Source organism: Euprymna scolopes, chromosome 5 (genome assembly GCF_053919585.1).
Source record: "Euprymna scolopes isolate OS-2025 chromosome 5, ASM5391958v1, whole genome shotgun sequence".
In the NCBI taxonomy this organism is placed as follows: Eukaryota; Metazoa; Mollusca; class Cephalopoda; order Sepiida; family Sepiolidae; genus Euprymna; species Euprymna scolopes.
The window spans coordinates 174,878,090-174,898,439 of NC_136486.1; the positions used below are offsets into that span (position 1 = coordinate 174,878,090).

The 20,350-nt window shown below is 32.6% G+C and overlaps 1 protein-coding gene across 1 annotated transcript in view; it reads right to left on the reverse strand.

The window, feature by feature from the left end:
* LOC145277045 (START domain-containing protein 10-like) overlaps nucleotides 1-20,350 on the reverse strand; it is a 317,115-nt gene that overhangs the window by 21,025 nt on the left and 275,740 nt on the right. The window contains exon 4 of the mRNA XM_080128684.1: nucleotides 8,040-8,157. Within this exon, the coding sequence (XP_079984810.1) occupies nucleotides 8,040-8,157 (118 nt within the window). The remainder of the gene's footprint in view (nucleotides 1-8,039; nucleotides 8,158-20,350) is intronic.

Here is a 20,350-nt window from a genome sequence, read left to right on the forward strand (position 1 = left end):
TCGATAGTCGATGAAAGGAACAGACGATTTTGACCAACGTTAACACCTTCTATAGCCTAACATTAAAAGTGCATTCGAGAAGTTTTATCACCACAAAAGCTGAAAGGCTCGACATAGAAGCACGTTCGAAATGAATGTTTCTGTTTAGAGCATAATTGAAGTATGATATTTGACTTTTGTATTTTAAACTTTAATTCAAGCTATTATCTATTATCTATACATTAATAGGATAGCACCTGTGTAATTTATTTTGTGTGTCACGCTTACATCCGAGTGACTGTCATTTAATTGTTATGGATTTCCATTTCTTATAATAAATAATTTTATCAAGAATTCTTCATAAGTTTTGGTTTCGGTTTCGATTATAGCTGAAGGAACTCAGGTTATATATATATATACATATATTTTTTTCCTAAGTTTTGGTTTCGGTTTTGATTCAAGCTGATGCACCCAAGTAATACAGATATATATTTTTTTTATTTTTGAAATCGCAACTTTATAATATATAAGAATTGAAAGAACATTAACTTTATAATAATATATACGAAATCTGCAAAAATTAAAATATCATATCAAAGTGAACTTTACAACTGGGCTATGCCGGGGGACTCTGCTAGCTTAGATAAATACTTTTGCAGTTTTAACAAAAGAGCTACAACAATATCAGAGCGTCTTCATTTACGCTGAACATCTACAGAATCTCAACATCAATATATTACATATGAATGAGTCCCCTGAGGAATTTCCACAGGCCCCTCTAGTATAAAAACAATTTGATAAAATCAACAGTAGGTTCTCTACAGTGTAACGTACACAATGTATTGTGAACTAAGTCACTGCTGGAGACATGTGAGCTTCCTCATGGTGCACTGCAATGGGACCCCAACTAAAACAGACAACCAATCTATTGAATTGAAAAAATAGTTGATTTCACCGATTTTGATGACAACAAAAAAAATATGGGAGTGTGAAACATTCATTGATCATCATTAAATCCCAGGCAACGTCGGGTCACTCTGCTAGCATTGTTTCTGATGCATTTAATCAAATTGTTGACAGTACTTCTCTACCATAATGGTTTCGCCTGCATAAAACACACACACACACACACACACACACACACACACACACACACACACACACACACACACACATATAGCAGCAAGTTATGAAAATATATAGGGTAATTAAGCTACATAGAATATTCTGCATTTCATAATTTACTACCTAGCTCTATCTATGTATTGAGCACGGTTAAAGTAAATACTGAAAATTTATGCATAAAATTATATCTGCGTATATTAATTTATGTGATTAAATGCAGTAGTCATGTATATATGTATATATATGTGTGTGTGTGTGTGTATGTGTGTGTGTGTGTGTGTGTGTGTGTGTGTGTGTGTGTGTGGGACTATTGCTTCCCCGGGAGGGTTACTTGGTTGAGGAATGCCTTGGGAACGCAACCAGCTCCCCAGGGAATAAACGATATCCAACGATATCTAACGATAAAAAAAAAAAAAAAATAACTCTCTATCAAACCAAACTACTCTATCCAACTATATTTGGCAACTAAAAAATAGCAATATTTCTTTCAACTTAAAATGGCAAATAATTGAGACTTGCAAATCATATAAACCAGGAGATAAATTTTGTACATTATGTACAAAAGAAACCCTAAAAATTTTAAAATATGAAGATATAAAAAGCACAACCAAACTAGTAAATTCAAGACACGAGATTCTATCGTGTAATCATAAACGTTGGTTTAAATTTAATAAATATAAACCACCTTAAATCATTAAAAATTACTCATTAGTAAAAATAGATTTTTTTTTTCTAATAAATTAAGTTAAACCAATTACCGCCCTTAGACTCGTAAATCAAATAATAAATAAAGCCATGACAATTATCTCCCCTTAAAAACTTGCAAAAAAAAAAAAAAATACTCTCTCTCTATAGATATTAACTGTAGCGTCTCTAAATCAAAATACGCTAACGGAAACAATTTACTGCACGAGCGTCGCCCTTTTTAAAATTCATCATTCAATAAAATAAAAAGCTATAGCAAACATCTAAATGACTACTTTAAATACAGTTCCTGATTTCAAAAAAAGAAAAACCAAAAGGTAATTATATATCTATATATTTTTAAATCAAATTTATTATGTAAATTCAAAATATATATATTTTTTCTACTCATTTCTATCTCTAACCTATACCAATTTTCTTATTAATTTTCTTATAAATTTTAAATCCAAACCTTTTACTTCAATTTTTCAGATTCATCTGCCTTACTGTTAATGCTAGGTTTATTTTTGGTGTCTTTTCAATTCAATAGAAATCCTCCTAAATTTGCTGATGAGGAGACCGTGCTTACCAAAAAAACTATGTCTAATTGTTCTACGTGACTTCATGTATACCACAAATAAAAAGCACGGATTTCCGAAACGATCGTACAGATAATTGACTTTGTTGTTGTTCCTTCTTATGAAACTGATTTTTAATTTAATTAAATTTTGATTTTTAAATTTAAAAATTTTTTAAAACTTTTAAATTATAGATCACATTACATAATATTGAATTAGCTCTAGGACATTTAACTATCGAGCTTATTATATATCTAAATTACAACGAGCTTTTCCTGTATTTTAATTAAACTAGTAATTTCACTATTACATTAAAATACACTTAGCTCTTTAGACTATTATTCTAATCTCCTTTAAATTATATATATATATATATATATATATATATATATATATATATATATATATATATATATATATATATATATATGTATGTATAAAACTGTTTTCAATATTTATATTCTTATGTTTTTTAAGTTTTGTGACTAAAACTCATAAAACTTTTAGTTTCAAATACCAGCAAATGCATAGAAATGCAAATATTTAGCGTGAGTGATTATTTTGCTAACAGTTTTTCCTCTGATGGTATAATTAGCATTCTTTGAAACTTTGCGGATTAAAGATTACCTAGCACACCAGTTTTGGAGTATTCTGCCGAATAATAAAAACGTTGTAAACTTCTACTTTACAGTTCTGTTCTTACTATTATATATATATATATATATATATATATATATATATATATATATATATATATATATATATATATGTGTGTGTGCATATTATTGGGAGAGTTTGATTTTAGTAACTGTATAAAATCAATAGTGGATTTTTTACTGTATTTATTCGATCAGATAATGTTATTGTTTTTGGTATGTGATATAAAAGTGTAGGGATTTGGGAGATTATGAGGCACACACACACACACACACACACACACACACATATATATATATATATATATATATAGTAATTTATAAAATATATATGGCGATTAAGCTACACTGAATATTCCATGTTTCATCCACTCTAGGACTCTTCAGGCTTATGCGCATAAGCCTGAAGAGTCCTAGAGTGGATGAAACGCGGAATATTCAGTGTAGCTTAATCGCCATATATATTTTATAAATTACTAACTAGCTCTACCTACGTATTGAGCACTTTTGAAGTAAATACTTAAAGTTTACGCATAAATCTATACTTTCGCATATTAATTTTATGTGAGTAAATTAAGTAGTTGTATATATATATATATATACATATATATATATATATATATATATATATATATATATATATATATATATATATATATATATTTATAAGAGCAAAATACAGGATATATTCTTTAATGGAATGCTATGAAACAGAATATATGAAAAAGTCAAAAGGAAAAACAATTAGATATGGGAAGAACAAAATCAAGTGAGAGATTTGCCAGTTTCATTTACATGCTGGTTAAAAGAAAGCAGTTTCTGTAAATTGCAGAAGTAAATAAAAACAAAAAAGTAAAGCGATCTTCTCATTCACATGTAAATGTACATACGTAACCACATTTTGATACTTACAAACAGTCCTATTTTTTTTTTTACACAATTTTCTAGTTAAATTTAATTAGTGAAAATACAGAATAGTTAACTATTCTGTATTTTCACCAATTAAATTTAACTAGAATAAAAATGTTGTCTGGTTTCCACAATTTCAAAATGAAAATTGGAAATTGAAGTTTGCTGCAGTTCATGCGGAAACAATAATGCTATTTTTTAATAACCCATCTCAACATTAATTGTTTCAGCACGAACTGCAAACTTCAATTTCCAATTTTCATTTTAAAATTGGGGAAACCAGACAACATTTTTATTCAATTAAAACATTATCCAATAAAATAAAGTTGATTTTATTCTGTTCGATTTATCAACATACATCAGTATACACAAGTGGAATGAATAAAATCGTGCTGAAGCATCGAAAGTTGAGCATGGAATTTCTTAAGTTAATCTACTTTCTGGGCAACGCCAGTACACGAGTCGGCTAGTTTTAATATATATTTCATTGAAGCAGTTTTTCTCTATTTTCTATATATTTTCAATGATTGATTGTTTAATATTAACGATATTTCTTCAATTTAAAAAAAACAACAAAAAACAAGTGAGTCCAACAGGCTTCAACATGAACATTTTCCCTAGAAAATCCCACAGCGGTATTCAATCAATATAAATATAATTATGGTACACAGAGTTGGCAGACGATCAAAGATAAAAGGGGCTTGTCCGGCATTTTGAATACATTTACAAAAGTAAAGCAAACTACGTAAAAAATTTACAGTAATAAACGTTGTTTTGTTTTTATATTGAAACAAGCTTATTGATTAAAATAAAGAAATGGTGAAAGGGACATAATATATATATATATATGAATGTATGGAATATATACACGAATGTATTTAATATGTACGTGAATGTATTTAATATGTACGTGAATGTATTTAATATGTATGTGAATTTTCGCCCTAAAGAAAACAGCACTACAGCTTTTTTTAAAAAATATTTATTGAAAATATCAATTCAATTAACTTGATTATGTAGTAGAGCTGACATCTATTCAATGTAGCAACCTTCAGCCTCAATCACTGCCTCAATACGGGCCCAAAACTGGGAGCATGCTTTTTGCATAAATGCTGGTAGGAGCACGGTGAATACTCGGCGGATGGCAGTAATTAAGCTGGCTTTGCTGTTGTGGGAGATCATGTTGGTGATGTTCTCGACATATGACCAAACAAAGTAGTCGAGCGGGTTTAGGTTAGAGAAAAAGGGGGGGGGGGTCAGTGAGAGAAGGGTACAAAGTTGTAGCACTCCTTGTGAAGCCAAGCGCGAGACTCTTTAGACTGATTGCACCAGGAGATTACCACACTCTTCAGCATATCCAGGTACACTTTGGTGTGATTTTCAAGCCGACTTCGAAGATGTGAGGTGGCATAATGTGACTCTCTCTTGAAACCGCACCAAAGACTATAACCATGGTCGGAAACTTTGTTTTCATCACCTTGGGCACGTGATGGTTCTAGCTGTTGTGCACCTGCTCCTGGCAGAAGTTCTTTTCATCTTCTTGAGAAGCTTCAGTTTGTTGACCAACCTGACAGGCTTGATTTGCCTAAGGTTCTTTGTTTTCTCAATCAAAATTTGGCTTATCTGGCACCTGTAGGATCTACACTTCAAGTCCTCCTCCACACATGCATTCACAGGTGGGTATGAGACGCCTAAATCTCTGGCAATCTGTCGATTAGCTACTGGGAAGTTTCATCAATAATTGTTTGGACCTTTTCGATAATCTCCTTGGTCTAGGTCTTCCTGGTGGTATCCTCAGCTTTGGACTTCTGCTCCACCACCACCAAAGAGTCATCATATACGCTGAGCTGTGCCGATCTTGCTCATTGAACATTGTCTCACTTTCAGACATGATAAAAGGCTCCTATCGCTCTTGCGATTTGTACACAACTGCCCAGCTAGTAAATGGTCTACAACAAAAAAAAGGAAACCGTTTTTCATCAAACGGAAATGAAATCATACCATCTTTTCTATGGCAACAATTTTATTGTTCCACCTTGTACATGAATCTATTTTATATGTACATGAATGTATGGAATATATACATAAATGTTTACAATATGTACATTAATTGGTATATTTCTGTCTGAAAACGAAATTAAATTAATGTTTTTATTACTATTTCAGAAGAGGTAGGTACAAACAGCCACCGTATATAAAATTTGATGATAAAAATGTTTATTTTTTGATGAAAAGGAGAGACGTTGTGAGCATGTCTTTGTTTTATCGTTACTTCCATGGCAAGTGCTCGTCTGAGCTCCAATCTCTGGTTCCCCCTTGCCAATCTTTCACGAAAAACACCCGTCTAGCTGAAACCACTGTCAAAATTTTCCCCACTCTTTATCTGTGCCAAAACCAAAACGTAGATTCTATGAACAAAGCTTCTTTCTTAGAAGTGCACGCCTGTGGAACTCTCTTTCGTTTGCCTGTTTCCCACCTGACTACAACCTGGATGTCTTCAAGACCTACATAAACAAATTCCTGATGAACCGCCCCCTTAAGTAAGACACTTTATCAAATCTCCAATACTAACGTACTGTACACGCAATAACCCTTATCCCCGAGTGGCTTCCAGGCCTTGATAAGTGGTGACTACCTTGTAAAAAAAATTACATAATGAAACAACTGCCATGATTTGTTTTTATAAGAAATTTTTTTTCATAATAATGTTAAGGTTTGTTGAATTATTATTTTTTATTTGTTTTGATTCATTTTCTTTCTTTTTTATTTTGGTACTGGTATAACTTTTGAACCAGGTTACAGATATGGTAAGGATTAGGGTAAGGTTAGTGTAGAGTTAGGGGTTAGAGTTAGTGTAGGGTTAAAGGTTGGGTTAGTTTAGGTTAGATTAAGGTTAGGTTAGGATTAGTTTAAGGTTAGTTTAGGTTTAGTTTAGGGCTAGGTTAGAGTCAGTTTAGTTTAGGTTAGGGTTAGGGTTAAGTTGGAATTAGTTTAAAGTTAAATTAGGGTTAATGTAGGTTAGTTTAGGTTAGGGTTAGAGTGAAAAAAAACAATTCTTATTTTTACATGGTTTTTATAGTTAGTGCTTGAGGTGATGTTAATAAAAAGTATTTTTTCATGAATATATGGAATATGTACATAAAAAAAAGTGTTCTACACTTTTTTTTCCTTTGGGTGTTCTAAAATGCTTGAATTCATTATCACTTTAATCAAATGTCTTAACTTACTCCATTCGCAAATACAAATTGTCAGCTGCAATCTGATTGGCTAAATGTTTCGGCATCTTGCCACTGTTTACATAAATGGTGCTTGTGCAGTGTAATAGGATTTCAAATAAATGCATTTTAGACAAAAACATTATTACATAGTTATGTGTCATGTCAAAATTAGTAAAACTTACAATAATTGCAAAAAAATGATTGAGTAGAAAAAATAATTACAATTAAAAAAAAAGTTATAGAATCATAAATTTTTATTGTATTGGTTATTGTTAAAAATTTCTTAAAATCCAGGGGAGGTAACTGCAATCTATGATTTTCACAGAATAATTGTAATGGATGTCAACGCTTTAAATTAAATTTTTGTCGAGGCAAAAATTCAAAGATACAGAACAGGATGCAATTTTTAAAACAATTGAAGAAATTTACATAATTTAATCTGTAAATTATTCTTTTACGTCTTTTATTTAAAAAATATATGTTTTCGTTATGTCTTTTTTAAAAATTTCATTATTGTTATTTAAATTTTTTACTATGATTTTTGTATATCAAAATAAAAAATAACAAAAAAGCTTCTGATATTGTGATCAATTCTGTATGACAAACTGACTTATCTCCCTTGCTTTTTATTAAAATTCGCCATTTCAAAATATAAAGAGTTGGGCTGATGGAATAAAGTCATTTTTTTGTAATTAATAGTTTTAATCTTTTGTAATTTTTGGAATTTTTACTAATAAGTACGTAAAAGTATTTTTTACTTAAAATGCATATTAAAAAAAAATTTAATTATACTGCACTATATAAACTGATGGAAGATGTTGATGAAAAGTGGGTTTCATCATGGTTCACAAACTGTACCAGTACCAAAATATCAAATAAAATGCACTCACCTTTTGGATCCGACTGTGAGACGTATGTGAGAGTACAAGAAGACTTGTCTTTTGGCACGATCAGGTATCCCGTAAGAAAGGAAACGGCTCGGATATAATCCTTGTATGGAGGGTATTCCTGCAAAAAATAAAAATGAGGTAAATCATACAATATGGATTCCCATCTAACCATGCTGACGTAAGAACACAATGCAAGTATAAAATATAAGTAAAAAACAATACATATACAGGGTGGAACGATAAAATTGTTGGCTTGGAAAAGATGACATGATTCAATTTCTGTTTGATAAAAACCGGTTTTCTTTTTTTGTTGCAGACAATCAACTAGTTGGCCAGTTGTGTACAAATCCTAAAAGCGATACAAGCCTTTTATCATGTCTGAAAGTGACACAATGTTCTACGAGCGAGATCGGAAATGCACTGCTGTACAACTCATGCTCTTTACCGATACAAGTTATGACAACAGTACCATTGCCAACGCCTACAAAATGCAAAACGGATGGTTCAATGCTTGAAGGCACAGCTCAATGACGTTTCCAGCCATGGTTATGGTCTTTGGTGTGGTTTCAAGTGAGGGCCACATCATGCCACCTCACATCTTCGAAGTCGGCTTGAAAATAAACACGAAAGTGCACCTGGATGTGTTGAAGAGTGTGATGATTCCCTAGTGCAATCAGGTGGCCACTAGCAGAACCTGGATGTGGCAGCAGGACTCGGCGCTGACCCACAAGTCCAAAGAGACCCAGGTTTGGCTTCAGAAGGAGTGCTACAACTTTGTACCCTTCTCTCACTGGCCATCCTCCTCCCCAACCTGAACCCGCTTGACTACTTCATTTGGTCATATGTTGAGAACATCACAAACATGACCTCCCACAACACCAAAGCCAGCCTGATCATCGCCATCCTCTATGTATTGCCATCAGCGCTTGTGGAAAAAGCATGCTCCCAGTTCCAGACCCATATAGAGGCAGTGATTGAAGCTGAAGGCGGCTACATTAGATAGATGTCAGCTTTACTACATAATCAAGTTAACTGAATTGATTTTTTCAATAAAAGTTTTAAAATAAAGCTGTAGTGTTTGAGACGTTCAGCAATGCTTCAAAATCGAGTACCTATTTGTTTTGCCTCAAATTTTCTGCAGCCATCATAAATACTTTTGCATCAGACTGTTCTCTGCATTCATATCGAGAGTTTTCAGATAAATAAATGTGCATTGATGAGTACAGAGTTATATCCCTTTTTTAAAATGACGTTCATATGAAAATAATTCTTAACTGGTCAAAGTATTTTCTGGGAGGAATAAAAATAATTACACTTTATTCTTTTTAACAACATGCTCCCACAATCCACAAGAGAAACTGACTAACCAGAATCAAATATTAATGTTTTTTAGGAAGAAAGCTATCTATGAGAAAAATCGAGAAAGACACTGGCTTTATTCATATATTAGATATTTCATTAAATAGTTCCCCAAAATGCTCTAAAAATTGTATTTTTCACCAATATTTCTGAATTCATTTCAAAGAATCCAAATAGTGCAAACTATCATTTCATATTATTTGTTATTCCTGTTTAAGAAACTTCTCAATTCAACTCTGACACACATACATTGTTACACCATCAACGGATTAGACAAGCTATACTTGTTATCCGGTTGTGTCTTCTTCAGGTGTATCTTGTCAACTCAGGAATCTTTCTGTCAAACTCGAGAATCTCTCTGTCGAACTCAGAAAGCTTTCTGTAGAACTCAAGAATCCTTCTGTCAAACTCGAGAATCTCTCTGTCGAACTCAGAAAGCTTTCTGTAGAACTCAAGAATCCTTCCGTCAAACTCAGGAATCTTTCTGTCAAACTCGAGAATCTCTCTGTCAAACTCAAAAATCTTTCTGTCGAACTGGGAAATCTGCACAGAATTTCAAATGGAACTCTTTATTTAATTCACGAAGGTTGCATTACATCAGCCTTGACTGTCCCAAATAATTCACATCTGTATTTTTTAATCTTCAACCCCCCCCCCTGAAGAGTGTAACTTTACAACTGAATTTTCCTAGGTACATTATCAACCAGTCACGTGTCTAGGGATTAAATAACGAGTTCTGTTTGAAATTCTGTGCAGATCCCTAAGTTTGACAAACGTTATGAATAATCAATCCTCGTTTGGAAAATTCAGAAATGTATTACTTTTTAGTTCTAAACAATAGGAAATGACTCTGTATGAACAAATACAGAGTTAATACCCTTTTTTAAATAACGTTTGTATGAAAATAATTCCTAGTCGAAGTATTTTCTGAGAGAGATTGAATCAAAATTACATTTTATTGTTCTTAACAGCATGCATCAAAGATCTACTTCAAGAACTGGCGAATCAGAATCAAATATTGATTTTTTATAATAAAATCGGGAAAGAGACTTACTTTATTTTATGTATTAAATAAATGCTGATTTGATTTAACTTGACTCGTAAATAGACTTGCTTGTAGTGTCTTTCTATCATTGCAAGGTAGCGATGCGAACCTCAAGTCGGAAACCTTGAATTTCATTCCACAATGAGATTCTCCACTTTACCATCATGGCAGGCAAAGAAAACAAAGTAAAAATGATATCCTAAAAAATAAAGTAATTAGGACAGTAATTGATCAGATTAAAAAGGAAATAGTTGCAACAATCATCTCGAACTAAATATGGATGCGGAGGGAGGGCAGTAAATATCAGAAAATGAATCATCAACTGAACTTCCTGTTTCATTAGTTGGATAAAAATTAGTCATGAAAAAAATTAAATTATTAAAAAAAATTTTTTTTTTATTATTCAATTTTCACCCCAAACAAGGCAAGTGCCACTTTGAAGTAGGGGGCAACTATCGGGGACATAATTTGCAGTGGCATTATGAAGGGAGATGAGTAGCAAGATGTTTGTTCACATTACACTTGAACTTCTGCATATCAGTACAGTTGGGGAAGCAGAATCCTGGAAGGGAGTTCCAAAGACTTGCAGTTCTGGGGAAGAAACTATTAGAGTAAAAGGCTTTCTTACACGTAAAAGGCTTTCTCTACTGTAAAGGGGTGGGACTTAGTTGCTTGTCGGGTTTGTCGGGGGTAGTCATGTCGAGGAGGTACAAGTGTTTGCAGTTCGTCAGAGCATTCACCATTAAAGTATTTGTAGAACAGGCAGAGGGATGCAACATCTCGTTGATGGGACAGAGGCTGAAGCGTAGATGACAGTTCAGGACCTATCGAGTTGGCGACTCTCTTTTGAATGCTGTCCAGGAGTGAGAGACAAGCAGCAGATGCACCAGCCCAAATGTGAGAACAGTACTCCATACATGGGCGAATGGTAGCCTTATAGAGGTACAGGATACTTTCAGGTGTTAGTAATTTTCTAGCACAGTAGAGAGAGCCCACCTTCTTTGCAGCAGCCATGGCAATGCTCTCAATGTATCTATTCCAGTTCATATTCCCTGTAAACGTTAGGCCGAGGAGTTTAAAAGAAGTACTTTAAGGTAATGTGTTCTTGGCCATTCCTATTGGTGGTAGAGAAGGTTTCTTGTAATTATTGAAGGAAACCAGCTTAGTCTTGGTAGCATTGAATGTGACCATAAATTCAGATTCAGTTTCTGAATTTTTGAGATGAGGATTGATTATTCGGATTATTTGGATTCTTTGGATTACTGTTCTCATCTTGAGTTTAACTTTCGCAACGTTTTAGTCGACGTTCTCATCTTGATAAAGAATAGTCTCCTAATATAGACTTGTATCTTAAATTTGGGGTTAGCGCTTACGAACGCTAAACAATGGCACAGCGCATTATTTAAATCATGAAGAATTTTCATATTCTGTTTGTCTATTGGACTGCTGTTCTCATCTTCAGTGTCATTTGCACAATGGTTGGTTCGATATAACCTCCGACCTTCTTCCAGTATCTCTTGTCGAACTCAGTAATCTTTTTGTAAAACTCGGGAACTTTCTATCAAACATAGGAATCTGCATGGAATTTCGAATGGAACTCAATTAAAAGTTATATTCTTTAGAGGTTGATGGTTTAATCCCCAGTGTGGGCGACACTAAAACATAAAATTGCGAATTACTCAGGACTTCTACCCGGTCATGGCTGACGAAACGAGAGCATACTACTTCCGTGGATTAAATAAATATAAAGTGATTATGACATTACATTGGAAGAATAGTTTGTCCAAAGTGAATATAAAAACTGAATGGTGATGGGGGTGCCTCTTCTATGTATAACATTCATGCAAAGTCAAAGATCTATTGGACTGTTGTGAGGTACGTTGCTTTGTACAGCACTGAGTGCCCACTAACAACGAGGAAGGCAGAGCGAAGATTTGCTGTTAAGGAAGCCACCCTCTCTTTTTTTCTACCTCAAACAAAACATATTGCCATTTGGAACGTGGGGAGTTACTATTTACGATTAGAGTGGTGAGATGTCTGTTAATATTATATTTAAACTTCTGCAGTCAGGGAAGCAGGAAACAGGAGTGGAGAATTCAAAGTCTCGTAGACCAAGGGAAGAAACTATAAAAGCCGGAAGCATTTTTAATTTTACTTTAGTTGAGGCATTTTCAATTTTACTTCAGTCGACATTCTCAAAACTCAAGGGCCTCCTTTCTATGGTTAACCTTCCTATGGTTAACCCTTCCTATGGTTAACCTTTCTATGGTTAACCTTCCTATGGTTAACCCTTCCTATGGTTAATCCTTTCTATGGTTAACCTTCCTATGGTTAACCCTTCCTATGGTTAACCTTTCTATGGTTAACCTTCCTATGGTTAACCTTCCTATGGTTAACCTTCCTATGGTTAACCTTTCTATGGTTAACGCTTGATTTCTATACGAGATACACAGATATTCGAATATTCCATCAAACGTTGTTATAAAAAAAAGAACATTAATTTTGACCATATCTTTTTTTTGGTTTCTTAGTCTTACTAGATTCCAGAACAAAAATTCATCTAGTCTGGAGGAGTATCCAGCTTATTATTATTATTACTAATGGCAAAATCACTTAGAGAAGGTGCCCCAATCCTTGTATAACTCAGTGTAGGATAGCCATACTGATGAGATTTTGTTTGGGCTTCAAATACTTCATGTTATTTTGAATATTTAGTCAGGGTTTAATTGTAGGATGAAGTATCCTCATGCCAGGTTGTTCTGAAAAACCTTTGTACAGAGTGACCTTAGACATTCGAGGATAGTGTCTAGTGTTAAGTCATCTATGTAGCCAGTTGTTCAAAATGTGTTTATCCAGTCTATATAATGTTTACATGCACTTTTGTCGCTGGCAAAAATATATACACACACTGACAGCGAAGTAAAAATCACAACACAGTTGATCTACAAAAATATATTATTGTTTTTATTTCATTCCAACAATTAGAGTTTTTGTGACAAATTATATTCTTTTCTTTGACGTTTACTGAAAGACGCGGGGTGGGCGGTGCGCGGGTTAAACAGTCAGTTGATGGTGAAGAAATAGTGACACGTGTGACAGCTCTCTCTCTCTCTTTTTCTCTTTCTCTCTCACTCTCTCTCTTTGACTTACCCTTTCTCTGTAACGATTTTTATTTATAATCACATTCTTTCCCATTGAAATCTCTAATATTTCCTTTGTCTATTGTCTCAGCCGTTTGATCGATATCTGCTCAAATATTTCTGGGTCGAATTATGCACTCCATCAGACAATGGTGGGAATACTGAATACTTAACATTTGAATCCATTTGCGTGTGTGCAACCCATTGAACATTTTTCTTCCCGGCGTTTCCTGCCAATATCTAACACTAGTAGGTATTCAAGTTCTCTCTGTAAATACAGGTATGTGTTTGTATGAAAGAGCAACTTATAAACAGACTCATTGCCCTACTTATCATTATTGGCTTTCTTATTATATATCTAAATAAACCTGAGAGCCATTCTCCACATCTAACGCCCACCATCTTTTGTGTTCGTTGCAATTAGTGTAATCGCTTAATTAGATCAAATTCATTTTCAACCGAATCAAATTTTTATATCTGAAACACATGTAATTTCAATTCCAATAAATTGATAATAGCTTATTCCTTAAAGACAGATATTACCCGACTTTTCTGGGCTTTTGTAAAATAATTGTTTCTTAATGCCAAATGGATGGAATATGACAGAATGACAGGAACATCAGGCATAATAATGGTTTTAAATGTTGCGATTAAACTATTTCTTTGGACGCCAAGTCGCACAAGAATTACGCATTTACAACGTACGTAATTTACAAGACACGCCATTGCTTAAAGCAACACATTTTATTTAATCATATTATTTCTTAAATAACGAAGCAAGATCTGCACATAAAGCGACAATTTTAATTTTGCAGATTAATGTACAAAAGAAAACGTTAACAATAACGTGTTTATTTACCTTCCTTCTTACCGGCGGCAAATGTGGCACAATATATCGCTATCTATATATAAAGTTAGATACTACTACTACTACTACTACTACTACTACTACTACTACTACTACTACTACTACTACATCATCATCATCATCATCATCATCATCATCATCAGTAGTTTAATGTTAATATGTGCCGGACGGGTGTTACATATTCGGGCCCTATGTTTGTGGCGATTAAGTTAGCTAGTGTGAATTTTGACAAGAGTCATACTGAGTGCATAGCCCAGACCTTTAAAAAAGGATCGTTCCCAAAGTTGAATATCAGATGGATGACAAGGTAGGGACAACAGTCAAACGATGAACAAAATAAAGTGAACGATGACGGATGACATTTTTGACCTGAGAAATAAAAAAAGGTTTTCAAATTACTCTCTCGGTAGAAACCATGTGAATAAGTCACGGCCAATAATGTAGAAATAATCTTGCCTGATTTACTCTCTGCTTTTTTTTTGTTCTAGTTCGTTTTACTCATTGATCTAATGATTTTCATCAATTCGCTGTTCTAATAACGCATTATAATAAATCTCTCTATTCCAGCGGCTTTTTTCAAGACTGTACACTTGTGGAACTTTCTTCCTGCTGACTATTTTCCACCTACATATAGCCTTAGTCTTTTCAAGACTAAGGTCATAATAAGGAAATAATCTTCGATATCTCTTCCCCTGTGCGTCACTCATTTCGTTAAGTTAAAAAGTTATGTTCAATGGGTAAATAACTAGCCAAGATAATATTTCTCTTTCTCTTAAATCGATTCTCTCCAAGTAAAACGACGAAGAAAACCCAGCAAACGTCTCTTTGCGTCTTTCTTTGTGAAAAGAGTTTTATTCGTCTTAAACATGTGAAATAATCGACAGACGAAATGGCGACGATAAGAAAGGAACGAAAAGATTGTAAAAGACGAGCCACACGCACGTAGGACTTTCATTTTGTAATTGAAATCTTGCACATATACATCTCTCTCTCTCTTTCTCTCTCTCTCTCTCTCTCTCTCTCTCTCTCTCTCTCTCTCTCTATATATATATATATATATATATATATATATATATATATATATATATATATATATCATCAGTTTAATGTTAATATGTGCCGAACAGGTGTTACATATTAGGGGGCTTACGTCAGTGGCAATTAAGTTAGCTAGTGTGAATTTTGACAAGGGTCACACCGAGTGCATGAGAACCCAGATCAGTAAAACAGAATCGTTGCAAGAGTTAAATAAAAAGATGAGTAACTAAAAGAGCATTTGTCTCTCTTGTATGCACAGGAGTCACTCTTTACTCATCATGCATTTAGGAACACAATTACTAGACATGAGGATGGGTAATGTCAGCTATATTTAGTTCAATTTAATTTAGCAAAAGGGAAAACGTGGAGGTAGAAGCCTTTCGTGAAAATTCAGGCACCTTCGATTTTTTGTGAAATTTTAATCATACTTACTAGACCTACATTAATAAATATTTCCTAAATTTCAGTTTCTTTGAAGCATTTAAAAGTGATTTCAGCACACATAATACAGACACAACCTCTAAAAATTCAAATGCTTCAAGTTTGCCTTAGATTTCATACCAAATCATTGGACACTACATAAGCAAGATTCCCTGATTTTCAAATATTGTTTCTTTGTTGATATTGTAGGTATTCGAAATGAATGTTTCTGTTCACTTAACTTTTGCATTGTAAACTTTAATGCAAGCCGTTATACAAAAATAATTTATATATATATATATATATAAATAATTTCTTAAAATCAACAGTAGATTCTCTACAGTGCAATGTAGACTACAAAGCATTGTGAACTAAGTCACTGCGAAGAGGCATGTGAAGCTTCCTCCTAGAGTGTGAAACATTCGTTTATCATTATTCACCCCTGAGCAACGTCGGGTGTCTCTGTTAGTATATATATATATATATATATATATATATATATATATATATATATATATATATATATATATATATATATATATATACTAACATATATATATATATGTGTGTGTGTTAGTATATATATGTGTGTTAATATATATATGTTAGCATATATATATATATATATATATATATATATATGTTAATATATATATATATATATATCTGTTCTGTTCATTTGGATTTTACGTCCGATACTATGTATATTTAGCTGTAAAATAATGTGTGAAGATCGTCCTCATTGTCTGCACTCGGAACGTGACTTTTTGTGTACAAACATTTTATTTTAAAAGAGGGAAAAGGGGGAAAGAAGGGAAAAAAGAAGACCCCCCCCCCCCAAAAAAAAAACTCCAGCCGTTTCAAACGCTGATCTGTTGCATTTGGATTTTTCGTCTGATTTCTATGTATATTTAGTTTGTTTTGGATTTTTTTTATGCCAAACTCATTGAATTGTACCCATCATCTTCATTCTGATCATTGAGGATATATGACTTTTGGAACGCTCCTTCATGTGTATTTTACATGTATGCATATGTTAGTACATGCTTATATGTGTGTATGTTTGCATGTGTGTGTACATGCATATGTATGTTTGCATGCATTCTGTGTGTATGCATGTATGTGTGCATGCATGTGTTTATTTCCATGTGTATGTGGGATGGAGAGGGCTCCTGTAAGCCGTGGTGAAGGCAACCCCTCTAGGAGAAGCAAATCTCTGATTTAAAAAACCATAAAGCGGAAGACCAGTACCCGCATTAAGCTGGTCTGCAGTTTAACTTGTTCCTGGCTATCTTGCTCTTGCTTGTTGCTGGAATGGATCTCAACATTTTGAACCGAGAGAGAAATTTAACTGTTGTACAAAGCTAAATCTCTGTAACATCATCTTTGTATAGATACTCCCTCAGACGTTTGTTTATAAAAAATAGTCCTATAGCAATGGAAAAGTTGTGACGCATGTAGGCTTGAAATGCTGGAAGCATTTAATAATTGATCTGCCATCATTATATGTATCTGTGTGTGTATGTACGTATATGTGTACATATGTTTATATATGTACATGTGTATGCATATGCATATATATCTGTGTATATGTATGTATGTATATATGTATGTATATATATTTATGTGTGTTTGTATGCATATATGTATACATATGTTTGTGTGTGTATGTATGTATATGTATGTGTATATATATGTATATGTGTATGTTTGTCTATAAATGCATATATATGTATGTATATTTATATGTAGTTCAATGTATGTGTATGTATATGTGCATATGTGTGTACGTATTTGTATGTGTATATGTATGTATATGTGTGTTTGTATTTGTATATGTGTGTATATATGCGTATGTATTTGTGTATGTATATGTATGTATGTGTATCATATATTGTGTATGTATGTATATATGTATATATGTGTGTATGTTTATGGATATATGTGTGTATGTGTGTGTGTATGTGTGTATGTGTGCGTGTATCTATATATATGTATGTATAGCAATGACCGTCTTCAGTGTCATAACTGCTGGAGCGTGTGAATTCGCTGGTAAGAAAAGAGAAATCATGTTAGGGCTCATGTATATATATGTGTCTGAGGGAGTGGCACTCGTCTGACAAGACGTTGCAATCATCATATATATATATGTAAAAAAATCATTAATCCATTACCCACACAGCATAAGCCATATAGCGCAAGGGAGAGAAGCCTTGGCTGTCATTTAGGCGGGTGGGTTTCAATCCTGGCTTCCGGCAGTTGCCTGTCTAGCCGCATTGATGAGCTGTGAAACAGCAAAACAGTACTGTATGTAGATGACTATATATATATATATATATATATATATATATATATATATATATATATACTAACTTGGCATTTAATAGTTCTTAATTCCTTTTATTCTCGTGGCAATTGTTTGGTGGCCCTGAGGTAGAGGTTTGGCAAATAAAGCAAAAGGTAGCTTCGTGGCTGGGTTCAAATCCGTTACAATGATTGCATAAGTATAAAACACTGAAATGAATAATTATTTTATTAACATTATATATATATATATATATATATATATATATATATATATATATATATATATATATATATATATTTATATAATCAGAAAAAACAACACCTTTTTTTTTTTTAGTAGTACACAATTTTTGTTTTTATTATTTTTTATGACATGTTATTATATATTTTTTCTTAGTCTGACAGCTGTTTCGAAGGGTAAAAGGACAAACGGTTGTTTTAATTATAACATACCGAATTTTCATTATTTACCGTTCTCTTCGGAGACAATTAAAATCAATTAATTACAGTCAAAAAATTGTTTTTAAAACTCACATGGGGATGGAATTTTTTTATCGAGGTTGCCATCTTTAAAAATTTTCCTTTTTTTTCGTATCTCTTGGGTGTTTACGTTACATTTTATTTTTTAGCCGTCTATACGTATTTTTTTCTGTTATTGTTTTTTTTTCGTATTTATTTTATTATTAGGCTAAAATGGTTATCATTATGTACATATTTATTATTTCTTATTCTTATATTATGTTTTTTCTTAATTATTTTCGTTATTTCCAATTTATAATGTTTAGTGTCAAGTTTACGGTCTTTTCTGATTTTGCGATTAAAGGGAATTAACTCTATCAATTCTTTGTTTCTTATTTATTCAGTCATTAACTTACATCTTTTAGAATTTGTGCATTTACCTTATAATTTAGTAGTCAAAGGGAAATAACTTATTTATTTTTTGTTTCAATTATTAATCTTTGTCATTTTTGCTAATTTTTTTATTTATCATATTATTATTTATTAATCATGTGTATTTATGTTGTGTTCAGGTTTGTTATTTATAAGTTTATTTGCTATTCTAATATTTTTTATTCATTTATCTTAAACTCGGTTTTTTTGGTGAAAAGAAAATATTTTTGTTCAGTTTTTTGTCTATCTATTTGTTTACTTATTATCTATATCTTGATATTAGGAACTTATTTTTATGCAGACATATTTGTATGTTGTCTGTACGGTGATTTAACAATGAGTTTTTATCAGATGTTAGTATTTTGTACGATTCTAGTAAACATAAGGAACATTTGCCTGATTTTGATGGATGATAACTTTTTGCCCTACCTATCACGGACCATTTCAAAGTGTACTCTATATTTTTGCTTTTTAGCTCACGTATCCATTCCCCAAGTGCAGTGTCATTATTATTTTTCTTTCTATTTGTTTCCCTCCCACTATGGTTATTATTAGTATTATTAGTGTTTGCTGTGTTATTTATTATATTTCTGCTACTATTATTGTTTTTGTTGAATGATGAAATATGATTGTTTAGCCGGGTTTTAAACTGAGTGCTCGTACTACCAATGTATGCTTTTACACCTCTATTAGTTTTAACTTCACATTTATATACAACATCTGATACGAGGCAATTTCCTTCTAACGGGCATTCCATAGCTACACGGCAGTTGCATCCACAGTTTTCATTCCTATTATTTTCTAAGTTATTATTATTTGCTTTTTCTATTTTGGCTCTGTTCGTTCCTATTATATTTCTAATTAAATTTGGTGAGGTTGAGTAAGAAATTTTTACAGTGTTTTTGTTTATGATTTTACTTAATTTATTGCTTGGTGGAAAGTTTTTATCTATTATTTCATAGAATTCTTTTGGAATATTATTTTTAATATGTATAGAGTATGGGATGTTGAACCATGTTTGTTGCTTCCTCCTATTCTTTCTATTTGTGTTAGTGTTGTTCTCCCTTCTTATTGTTTTTTCACGAGTGCTGGTACTTATGTTGTTATCAGTTCTGTTATTTGTTCCTATTTTATTTCTATTTCTATTCATTACTCTATTATATGATATTATATTTACATTTGTCCTAAAGTTAGTGTGTTCAACATTATGGTTCTTTATGTACTGTATTCTTTTATTGTAACC